At 52.0% G+C, this 12,667-nt stretch overlaps 1 protein-coding gene across 2 annotated transcripts in view; it reads right to left on the reverse strand.

Moving 5' to 3' along the window:
• Positions 1-12,667, reverse strand: part of MYO5B (myosin VB) — a 254,815-nt gene that overhangs the window by 143,426 nt on the left and 98,722 nt on the right. For both annotated transcript variants that reach the window (XM_037034115.1, XM_037034116.1), the window contains exon 2: positions 7,909-8,019. In XM_037034115.1, the coding sequence (XP_036890010.1) occupies positions 7,909-8,019 (111 nt within the window). The remainder of the gene's footprint in view (positions 1-7,908; positions 8,020-12,667) is intronic.

The raw sequence follows: 12,667 nt of genomic DNA on the forward strand, positions 1-12,667 counted from the left end.
ATGGTATAAAACCGACAAGCCCCTGACTAGGGGGCACATGACCAGCGAGTCCGCTGCTTGTGGGGCCAGACTGCTTCACCGCTTCCGGAGGGCAGCTGGCAACACCGCTCAGGGTTTCTCATGAACACAGTCATTCCTGGCCTCAGGAGACAGTCTCACAAACTGGCAAAGAGACTGACTCACCAAAGCTATAAATATCAAAATACAACGTGACACAGACCAGCATTCATGGTCAGGCAGAAACACACAGCATTGCGCCGAATCTAAGACAAGGCATGTTACAGGACGAAATATATAATACAACCGCACTTACTCGGAACTGCACATTAAAGTCTGCTTGGAGTAAAACAGCCCCACAAAACCTCAGTGGTTATCTGAGTCAGTGAGGTTTTCATCTCTAGTTTCCTGATGTTAGTTTCGCTTTATAGGTATATATTGATCAAGGCTCTTTTCTTTCTCCAAAAAACTCGTTTATCCCAAACTTACTCCATACAGGAAACCAGTAAGCAACGATCCTGAACCTCACACAGACAAAATTTCCAGAAGGCAGGAAACCAGGGGAAAGAGGAGTTGATTTTTATTTCATTAATACCTAAAATAGATGGCCCCCTTCACCTCCTGCTGAGTGAGCAGTACCCCTGGGACTCCGAGCAGCCCTCCCTGCCCAAGCCCTCCTGAAGACTTTCCAACGGAAAAGCCCCACCACCACTCCCACCCCTTCCAACCAGGCTGCTCTGCATCTCCCACGCAGCTCTCCACCCCCTGGGTAGGAAGCGCAGGGAACAACCAATAGCGGAGCAGCAGAGGCCACCCAGCCCACTCCAGAGTTCAGATCAGAAAGCTGGGACCTGAGCCCAGTGTCTTGAAACCCCGCAGAAGAAATGCTGGCATTCCATCTTTCACGAGATGAATCTCCCCTCAAAATACTCTCCCGCAAGCATGCAGAGGGAAACGCATATGCAATTTTGCAAAAACGCAGTCCACAAATAACCTAGTGGTATTGGTTACTGTAAAATTGATAGGGAGCAGAAATGCCCAGAGCAGCAGCAGAGCGGCAGAACTGCCGGCTCAGCATCCAGAGCGACAGACTTTTTGGTGCACGTGCATTGCACACAGCCAGAGGGGAGGAGGGAGCAAGAGGATGGGGAACGGGTCTTTTTTCTTTAACAGGAATGTGATTCTACAGCTGCTGCAAGTGTCTAACGTCTACAGTTAGCACGGTTTTACTTGAAATCTAGGTGTTTATGCCATGATCAGGGACCATGAACTTTCTGGCAAAAAAAGACTTCCCTACAATATAACTGGGCCTTTAGGGGAGAAAAAAAGATTGAATATTGTCAGAAAATTAATTATCAGCCCTCTACCCGGAATGGACCCCAGCCTCCCCGAGACCAGGAACAGAAGGGGGCCTCCTGGAATAGACAAGCGTGCAGACAACCCTTGAGACTACAACCCTTGAGACCAGACAACCCCTGAGGCTACAGAAGGAGGGACTAGGTATGGGATTGGTCTATACTTGCTGTTTCCAGTAAAGCTGCATGCACGGCTACTTAAAGTGAATTCACTGAGGTTAAATACAATTAAAACTTCAGTTGCTCAGTCACACTAGCCACATTTCAAGGGCCCCGTGGCCACATGTGACTAGGGGCTGCCATGCTGAACAATGCAGATAGAGGACATCGCCTCTACCACGATGTTCTATTGGACAGCACGGGTCTAGACTGCTCTCAAATCTGTTGGACCGGGAGTCTATGATACGTGGCCGGCGTTCAGAAAGTGTCAGTTGAGCCTGGCCAGGTGGGTCAGTTGGTTGGAGCTTCAATTCATCCCATGCACCATAAGGTTGTGGGTTCAATTCCCAGTCAGGGCACATGCCTAGGTTATGTGTTCCACCCCACGTTGGGGCGCATACAGGGAGACAACCAATTGATGTTTCTCTCTCCTTCTCCCCAACCCCTCTAAAATCAATAAGCATACCCTAGGATGAGGATTAAAAATATATTTAAAATAACAGTTGAAAGGGTGTCTAATTTATGACCTCTCCCTCACCTCAATTTGTGTCCCTGCTACATGGTACTAGAGCCAGAAAACACAGGGACATCTTTGGATGACAACTCCCAATGCACAGACTGGAAGCTAGTAATGAGCACAGATGGTAGATTTTTTAAAAGCCAACTTCTTTCTCCAACTTTACCCACCCACAGAACCAGAAGATCTAGAGAAAAGGTAAGCCAGTAAAAAATAGGGTTTCCAGCTGGCATGGGGACCAGGAGGAGCTACATATATATACTCTGGTGGAAAGGGCACCCAACAGAGTTAAGCCCTCTGCTCAAGTCCTGGCCATCGGCTCACGCAGTGACTCTCAACTTGTCCTGTCGTTGGAATCCCACGGGGAGCTTATAAACAGATATTCTGTGCCCCATCCCCGAACTCTGATGTCAGCAGTCTGGCTGCTACCAGGCTCTGTGGTTTTTACAAAGCCGGCCAGGGTTTCTCCAGTGCAGCTGAAGGTGAGAACCACTGCCCCCACCGCTGTGAGGCCTGAGGCCCACCCTGCACCTTATTGGACCACAGATGCCCCAGTGGCAGGGTGATGGGGCTGGCTCCAACACTCTCGAAGGGCCCTTCCAACTTTATTGCCTAAAGCACCTAACTTAGGCCAATGGACGCAGAGGTGTCCTCCTTTGTGAGATTAGAAAAAGGTGTCCTGCAGAGAAAAGACGGTGAAGGGAACTACACTCCTGGATAACAGGAGGCCTAAAATGGACACCACGCATGCTCACCAGTGTACCCAGTGTGGCTCTGGGTTCATTCACCACCCATCAAAGGACTGTGTTATAGTACGTCCTAAACAAGTGCCAAACGCACGAGTATCCACCGAATCAGCGTTCTGCGGCCCCATTCTGCAGCAGTTCCGTGTTGAAGTCCTCCCACCATCTTCTCTGGCTCCCAGGAAGATCATGCTTCTTATGGGGAACCTGCCCACTCATTCCTCCTCCTCCTCCTCTTGCCCACCACAGGCCACGGCTCAGAGCAGGCAGGCAGTGACTTGAAGAATAAAACAGTCAATGCCTTGAAGAACCGGATTATGAGGAAGCAACACACGGACCCTGAAATCTCAGTGCCCCGCAGGTCCCTGACGCGAGTGCGCTGCCTCCACGTCCACGGGGCAGGTGAAGAGACAATGAGGTCCCGTCAGCGCCCCTGTGCTTCTGCCTGGAAGTGGTCTCCACTGAGTCTGCCCACAGCTCCCTGCACAAAAGTCGCCGTGGGGTCCCACCTGACTGCAAGGGCTTCGATGCCTGCCACGGTAAGTGTGCCTGTTTTGGGAGGTCAGTGGGGGCCTCAGAGGGAGATCCCCAGAGGGTTTCCCAAAAAAAGTGTCAGGCTGGGGAGTAGAGAGAGACCATGTAGTGGGCGAGGGTCGAGTATATCTCCATGTTTCTCAGCAGACTTCAAAAGATTATTGGCTTTGAACTTCTCATATTCTAAACCCTGTATTTATAAATATCGAACATTCATTACAAGTTAGACTGAAAGCTCCACTAAGGTTTAGCTGTAACATTTCACTGCTGTATAACCAGACCCTGGCATATAATAATTTCTCAATAATCATTGTTTGAATAATGAATGAATGGTGATGCAAGTAATTAGAGGAGGGAAAAGGCCATAAAAACACAATCTAAAAGTTCAGATTATGAACCGCATTACAGCAGCATAAAATAACACAAAGACAGTCTGTGACTTTCAATTTGGTGTGGGGAACACAGCTTCCACATTCCATTAGAATCATGGAGTTGCAGCGTAGTTTTTAACTTGGTTGTTTATCAGCAATAAACAGTCCAGACCATTTCCTCTACGGGCCTGAACCAGGACTCGGCCACCCCAGCACCGTTTTCGTCTGGGACTGGGTCACCCTCTTCCTGGGGAAGTGGGGGTGTGGAGGCTGTCCTGTGCACTGGGGGGTGCTCCCCAGCACCCCTGCCCTCCAGACACAAGCAGCAAAGTTCCCTCCTCAGTCACAACAACCAAAAACGTATCCAGACATGGCCCAATGTCCCATGGAGGGTGGGAGAAAGCGCGGCCTCACCCGTCTGTAAAGAGAAACAGCTGGTGAAATGATCTGATGGAAAAGATCGTGAATGCCGCGCGGGAACAGGTTAATGACAACAAGCAGCCAGCCGGCCACCTGGAGATGAGGGTGGCAGTGGCTGCGTAACAGTGTCAGTATGCTTTAGGCCACCGACGCGCACACTGGGAATCGGTGACGCAGGGTCCGGGTGTGCCCAGACATGGGCAGAGCACATTGCTCCTGTTAATGCTCATGCATTCCTGCCTTGCTCTCCCTCAGCTCCGCGCACACAGTGGGTGCTCGCCATCAGGGTGACTGCTGGACTCGGGATACAGAACTGAAACACAAAACCGTGGAAACGGGCATGCGGGGGAGTTTTCCCTGCCACTAGAGGGCAGGAGTCCAGCAGTTTCTAAGGGTTGTGGTGTTGGGAGAAATGCCAGGCAGTTCCACTCCCGACAAAGAACGAGGAAGCTACATTTCTCACCATGGTGCGCGCACACTGAGAGGTTTGATCCAGTTGAAAACGGAGTCCTGTGCTAGGGGCTGCCACACCTAGGTACCCTGCACCCATCACAACTGTATGGAGAAAAAGACACCACCTTTCTCCTCCCAGGAGCTACCCATCTTCTAACCGGCGTCAATCCAAAACATGTTACATTGTGCTAAGTAAAACAGGCCAGATGCAAAAGGACAAATCCTGTATGATTCGATTTCTACAAGGTACCTAGAAGTACCCAACTCCGAGACAGAAAGGAGGACGGAAATGGCCAGGGAAAGGAGAGATGGGAGGGGGAGATGTTATTCTCTAGGTGCAGCGTTTCAGGTGTGCGAGATGAAAAGCGCTTCGAATGCAGATGGCGGCTGGTGACGGCTGCGAAGGCCACACAGGTGCAAGCCCAGCAGTCCCGCCAACACACAGCAGGTGCATTCTAAGACCGCAAGTGGGTACCTGAAACCCAGCATGGTACTGAACCCCATAGATACTACATTCTTCCTACACGCACGTATCGTAAAGCTGAACTTCTAAGTCAGGCACCACAGAGATTAAAATAATAATGAAATAGAACAACTATAACAACATAGTATAATAAAAGTTATGTAAATGTAGCCCGTCTCTTTCTCTCTGATAAGCAGTCTGATCACAGAGAGGGCTACTAAGTGACTGACAGGCAGATAGAGTACATGGTGTGGATACTTTGGACAAAGGCATGATTCACATTCCAGGTGGGATGGAATGGGATATTGCAAGATTTCATCACACCACTCAGAATGGCATGCAATTTAAAATTACAGGCTGTTTATTTCTGGAATTTTCCACTTAGTATTTTTGGATCGTGATTGACCACAGGTAAGTGAAACTGTGGAATATGAAGCCATGGTTTTTTGGGGGGGCTACTGTACTTTATGACAATGAACTGTGCACTTGAAAATTGTTAACACGGTCAACTTTATGTTATGTATGTTTTACTACAACAAATAAGCAAGCGAGTAAGCAAGCAGCAGGGAGAGAGAAACTTCCTGGCAGAACCTAAGAGCCTGACTCTGTGGACAGAGTGTGCAGGTTGGATGTAAGGCAGAAGCTGGGGGTCAGGGACGACGCTGTTGTTCTAGAAGACGATGAATTTATTTTCACCCTTTGCTGCTGCAGTTACACCACGCAACCAGGTTTCACCTCTTGGGGAACAGGGGGATGGAGAAAGGGACCCAGGCTAGATTGTCCAGCCAGCCTGGTCTATCAAGGATGATTTCAGCTTGAGGACAGAGGCTTCGAGCGTCCAGTCCATCCTGCCTCTGGTCCGCAGCTCAACCGGGCCACTCCAATGACAGCTCAGAGCCAGCAGCGGACAAACTGCAGCCCGGGAGCCGCCTGGACGGAGTCGGGTGTGCAGAGAACATTATTTCTCCAGAGCTGCTCGTGTCCAGTCCCGGCATCCCTTCTGATTCCATGCTGACCGTCCGTGTGGCGGGACAGGGAGGGGCAGGGAGGGAGAGAGGAGACCTGGGCCCTGGGTGGCTGCCGGGGTTAGTCATGCAGCGCTGGACTCACTTTCCACCAGGGCGGCACGCATCTGAGCTGTTTTGGCAACACCAGTCACTCCCCACAGCCTCCGCACAGCTCTCTAAAAACACCCACCCACTTACGAGATCAACTGCAGTGAAATCTGTTGGAGAGGACAAGCCATTTGAGTGGGTGAACTAATTTTATTTTGCTTCAGGCGTGGGGTAGGAATTATTCAACATGGTAAACATGAACCCATCTGTTGGGAATTTCATTTCTCACTTCGAAACCAAGAGGAAGCGAGCAAAGCCGGCCTCTGCCAGGGAGGGAAGGTGAGGGCGCAGGCCTTGGAGTAAACATCTAACAAATTCCCTGCTCCCATCTCACCAAGTGATGTGCTCAAGTTGACAGAAAGCAGAAATGAGTAGGGCAAGAAGGATGGTCACCCCTCCTACTAATCAATGAGTTAATCACCAACCACAGTAGATACTATATCAGCAAAGCATAAGACACAGTCCATTTCTCAAGTTAGTCATTAACTACCCAGAAAGACGAGACCAAAACCCTCGAAAGAAGGGAAAACAGTAAGGCAGCAAGTGATCGAAGGCTGAAGACGTGGCACAAGCCCTTGGGCGCTCCTGCAGTTCAGAGGGAGGCCACAGTCACTCCGGCCTTCCCTCCAAGTCACGCCTACTCTGCGGCCTCTCAAACGCAACCCACCCCCGAGCCACTTCTGGCTTTCTTCCTGCCACTTCACTCCAAACCTGTTTCCTCCCAGTCCCCACACTGTAAACCGTGCACGAGTGACCCCTGCTCACATCCCACCACCACACGGCCCTTTCTCCGATGGTTCCCACCAGGTGCACGGGCTCTCCCCTCCCTTCTACACACTGACGGGACACATCCAGGCCTCAGGGACTGAGCGCTCATGCATCTGCCCGGCACTCTCTACCCCAGGCCCACCGCACCGACCGCGAATCTTCAATGGTTGGTTCCCTTCCACCTCCCCCTCCTTCCTCAGCACCCTCACCTCGGCAGGTTCCCTCCACCCCTCAGCCACCTGCTTCTGTGGCGCTGCTGCTGTGCCTCACTTCCGTGGCCGTGCCCACTGCTGCCTCCAGCACTGAGCTGCCCCCCCCCCCGAGGCAGGGCCACAACCGTTCACCCACACCACTCCCGAACCCAGCACCAAGCGAGCACTCACATATCTGTGAAATGCACAAGTCACAGAGAGGCTCGGTCACAAAGGCTCATGAAAAGAGGAACTGAATCAGGCCTGGGAAGAGCAGGATTTCGGTTACGACCTTGTCTTCCTTTCCAGCCAAACCACCCGAACACCAGCCAATGAGGAACTCCCACTGCAGCAGCCAACACACCGAGTGCCCATGTGCCGGGCTCTACTCTCAGTCTCGCGGCAACTCTTTATTCTCAGACGCGCCCTATCACAGGTGAGGTGACAGGCACAGAAAGACTGCTAAATTGCAGGAGGGCACAAAGCTAGCACCTGCTGAGCTAGGACCCCATCCTGGGCTGGCCGGGACCCACCACAGTACCATGCCCTGTCCCCCGTAGCAGCTACCCCGTCACCTCCCACGGACGCCTCCACTCCACTGAGCAGATTCTGGCCTCGGCCAGCGGCTAACCCCAGTGGGCACTCCAGGGACGTCCAGGGAGCAGCTCATGGCCTAGCACCGTCAGGTGTACCATCAATACCCACAGAAACGATGGCAGGTGTGCAGATGCTCCCACCTGCGGGAGAAACACGAGCCCACTGCACACTACCCAGCCTTGTCCAGTGGACCCAAGCAATCCTGTCCCCATGACCCACACTTACAGTGTCATCTTCCAGGCGGAGCTGGAGGCTCTTGTCACCCTCCTTGTAGTCCTTGGTTAGCTCGGCCGAGCGCCACACTTCATCGGGGTCAGGGATCCAGACCCTCGTGCACTGAAAGGTCAGAATAGAAGAAACTTAGACACACGGTGAAGCTTTCAGGTTTCCAACTACGTGTCGCTGCCTATGCGGGCTGTCTCATTTCAAGACACGAGATGGTCCAACGCCATGATAACAGATCAGTAACTCAGGTAACGGCAGGCACCTCTGGATCCTAAGAGAATATCACAGATCAATGGAATTAGACGTCTACCAGGGAGACCACCAAGCCTGCATTTGTTCTGCCCAGTGTTCTGTGCCACCTCCTCCAAGAGTGACACAAAACAGTGATGTGTGTGGGGAGGGGGAGGGGGCGAGGGATGTCAGTGGGCTGCAAACAACAAAAAACACACGCAAAACCCAGCGAGACGGTACAGCGAATCTTCCAAGCTTGGGATCATGGCTCTGATTTCTGCATTCAGGGACAAACCCATGTGCCTGCAGAAGTGAAAGACCGTGTCGGCAAATGTCAGTGTGTCTGTCTGTTCCTAAGTTGTCAGCAGCCTCTGCTTACTGTGCATTCTTTAAGCCACAAACCTACCCCCACACCTATCCAACCTCCTCCAGCAGCTCTCCAGATTCGACGGGTCATTTCATCTCCCTGGCCAGGTCCTGGCAGGGAGAACCCAGCTGTGAGAAAATACTGACACCCCTCTATTTAACTCAGGGATCCTTAGCCCTGAGTGCACATTAGGATCGCCTGGGGACTTTGACAGTCCAAGTGTGAGGGTCCTACCTCAGACAGGCTCAGTCAGAAGCTGAGGTGACACGGAAGAGCCCAAGATGAGCGTCAGGTGCAGCCAGAGAGGACTCCAGGTCCTCAAGAGCAAACCACCAGTCCACAGCTGGATCTGCTGGCTGCCACGGCTGACAGTGCACTGCTCTCGCCTGGCAGGCAGACTTCTGAATTTCTGCTGCCTCGAGATGAGATGTCCACAGGGCTGGTTTGCTTTAGAAGCCCGACGTATGCATATGCGCCACAACATGTGGTTCCCTAGCAAACCTGGACCCAGTGTCTCTTCTGACCCAAAGGCCAGCCAGGATGCATGCAGGGTCAGTGTAATCTACCCCCTCGCATGCCAACAGCTCCCAGCACAGCCCCTGTGGCCTGTCAGAAGCGTGGGCACAAGGAGCCTGCAGGCTTTATTTTGATCCTTTGCTTTTTCCCAGTGTTTTCCTCCAGGTGGTCACAGGCCTTTTCGAAAAGCCAGCCCATGGGTTCTGTGACGCCCGCCTCTGATACAGTTTTGGGCAGCGAGAGCCATGTGGCAGAAGGCAGGACACTGACCCACAGGAAAGCGGACAGCTGCCGGGCCCCCTCCCTGCCACCTCTGCTCAGCATACACAGCCCAGGATGGGCAGCCGAGACCGAGATTCGGCATCACACAGAGTCTCTGCCACACGATCTCCTCTCCACCTGCCTAACTGCCAGACGTCACTCACTCTGTCTCCACGGGGAGGTACTAGAGAGCTTTCCAGTGTCTGAGGGCTTGGAAGAAAGACGTTAAGAATGTCCCAAGGGCCCTGGCTGGCGTAGCTCAGTGGATTGAGCTCAGGCCTTCGAACCACATGATCGCGGTTCAATTCCCAGTCAGGGCACATGCCTGGGTTGCAGGTCAGCCCCTGGCGGGGGACCCACGAGAGGCAACCATACACTGATGCTTCTCTCCTTCCCTTCCCCTCTAAAGATAAATAAATAAAATCTTTAAAAAAAAATAAATTTAGGTACANTTTGCCGATGTTAACTACAAACAGTTCCTCTCCTCTTAGGTGTTCTAACTTCCCTCCTCCACTGTCTTCCACCACTGTCTTCCAGCTGGCTGCGATGCCATTGTGCTGCAATGTCATGCCAGGTAAGAAGACCCTGTCCGTCCCCTAGCTTCAGGAGAGGGACGATCCTCAGCCTCGCTCCTGTTTCCACCCCTTTGAGTTTCACTCCTGTGACTTCCCCTCTAGTGACTTCCCCTCCAGCTGAGGCAGAACAGCACACCCAAGAAATTTTGCTCGAGTCAAAGTCTCCACTCAGGGTAAACAGTTTCACGAGTGGTCAGGATAACAGAGTGACAACCAAGAAAGAACGGGGGATCCCAACAGTAGCTGTGTGACATCCTGAAGCCAAGGAGCTCAGTCCCCAGTTGCTCAGGGACTCCTCTGGCTTTCACCCTGCACCCTCTATGTGCCCCTCGCTGAGCAGTTGATCACACCCAGCACCGAGGAATCTCACTGCCTGGCTCTTCCTCTGGGAGGGTCCATTCATCCTCCTGGTTCTAGGAAGCCCTTTGAATCTTCTACACTCCCCATACCACAGAACTCATCACAGCAGTGGGGGTGTAAGGGGACCCCAAGGATACTTCGGCTCTTGGCTACATCAGGGAGGACCTCAGCCTCGCCATCCCCAGGGGCCTGTTGGAAACGTAGCACCGCAGCCTCCACCTGCAGCCACCGAGTCGGAAAGACTGCCCTGAAGAACCGTCCCGCTCCCGCCTCTACCTTGTGCTCCCCAGCCTTTGTACACAGGCCCACCAACCACAGCCCTGGACCAAACACAGCATGCTGCCAGTTCCTGTAGAGCCCATGGGTTTAAGAATGGTCTTTAAATGTTTAAATGGCTAAAAATGTTAAAAAGAACGATATTCACATAACACAGGAAGAGTATATGACATGAAAGTCAAGTCTGGAGTCCATAAATACTTTCATTGGAACACAACTCCACACTCCACTCCTGTCCACTCTGTGGTGGCCGCCACACTTCAGTGACCAAGTTGTGCAGCGGCGACATCGGCAGGATGGCCCTACATCCTAGCAGATTCACTACCTGGCGTTTCACGGGAAAGGTTTGCTGCCGCTACCTTTGTACGTGCTGCTTCCTCCGTCCAGGAGGCTCGTCTCTCACCTGTCCCTGTGGGCAGAGTCCAAGTTCCAGCGCCGTACCCTCACTGAACCCTTCCTTCCCGGAGCCCTGGAGTAGGCCTTTCCCAACCTAGGTGCTTGGATCGGCTCTTCTGTAATTAGCTTTACCGTTTAACAGTCATCTCTTTCATATCAAGTTTCATCTCCCTACTTCAAGATCGTTCAGGTATGCTATTGGGCACCTTTGTATCCCTGGCATGTAGAAGATGCACTATAAATGTTTGCTGGCACAGGAATCAGTAAAGCGAACGTGCATTTGTGAGGCACCTGGTTTATACGTAAAACAAATTGTGATAAGCGCCATATAATCAAAGGCAGACGGGAAGATCTATCCTGACCTTCAGGGTCATGTAATCTAGTTGGGTAGATACTTCACGTGAAAATACACTCTAAGGAGTGATGTGACTGTTTCCTAGAAAGGATAATAAATGTTAGTGGGGGAGGCCAAGAAGAGAGAAGGGCGGGAAACAACGGTTAATGCCAGCGTGGGAGGGAGAGGGAGTAGGGGGCCAAACTCTCCCGTAACTTTTTTAAAGGATGGTGCGCCCGACACATCTGATCCAGCAAGCTTTACCCTCAAACCCAGCGAACATCTGAGCACCTGGCACGTGCCCCCCTGCACCAGACGCTGCCACGTCTCCTCCGTCACCACAGGGAAGACACGCGTGGCTTGGTACTGAGAGGACAGCAGTTGGCTGTTACTCCAGAAAAAAGCAAACCCTGTGCTGTGACAGTGCCAGTGGGTACCACCTGCAGGCAGGTCCCCTCAGCTTCCTGCCGCCCCGCCTTCATCTTGCTTCACGGAGTCTCAGCTTGACGTGCCTGTGAGTCACGGACCAGAGCCGTTTACCCAATGTCACTCGTGCCACGCTTGATGAGTAATTTATAGGACTTTCAAGGGCAATTTTAACCATAATCAAATTTGCTTTATACACTGCCTTTGCAAAGCACCCCCAGCATCCCCGTTCCTCCGCAGACCCACCCCATCCCCCCCCACCTCCAAGGAAGCACATGGCCTCTCTAGCCCAGTACAAGGCAGAACACAACCCATGCAAAGTAAACAGCCAAGAGAACAGATTAAGAGAAGAGATAAATGGCACCACGGGAGCCAGCAGAGACTGGAGAAGCCAAGACAGATGTGATCAGCGTGGTGGAAGTGGAAAGGACTTGGAGGGGAAGGGGTTCCTTTGGGAAAACGAAAATGTTTTTAAATACATACAGGTGGTAGATGTGCAACACTGTTTTAAATGCCAATGAACCGTTTACTTTACATAATTGATTTTATGTTATGGGAATTTCACTTCATTTTATAACTGTTTTGGTTGCAGATGAAGCACACGGCATCCCGGACACTGTCTCTGAGTGTGGGTTCTTCCTGCTAACCTGTGGGAAAGCAGTAAGATAGAATATGTACTTTAGACACAAAGCCATCACTCCTATGAGCCAGACAGAGATGCTCTCTATCTCAGGTTCTTTGCTGCCTCTTTACTTTCTCACCTTCGTGGAATTCCTGACACCCAACGGCTTCCCTGGGGGTGGCAGACCGAGCTTGCTCACGTAACTCGATCACAGCACTGCACCCCGGGTTACTGGCCTGTTTTCACAATGCTCGATTCATCACATCAGAGCAAACGTACGAGTGCAGACAGTCTTCTGCCCCCATGCACTTCCTGCGCCTCTGCAGGGCTGGCCCGGAGGCAGTTCTCAGACCCACAGCTGCACCGCGCAGCCGCCTATGGCCACGGCGCTCAGC

This window comes from Sturnira hondurensis, unplaced genomic scaffold, assembly GCF_014824575.4.
Source record: "Sturnira hondurensis isolate 20B ecotype Veracruz unplaced genomic scaffold, ASM1482457v3 Scaffold0001872, whole genome shotgun sequence".
Taxonomy (NCBI): domain Eukaryota; kingdom Metazoa; phylum Chordata; class Mammalia; order Chiroptera; family Phyllostomidae; genus Sturnira; species Sturnira hondurensis.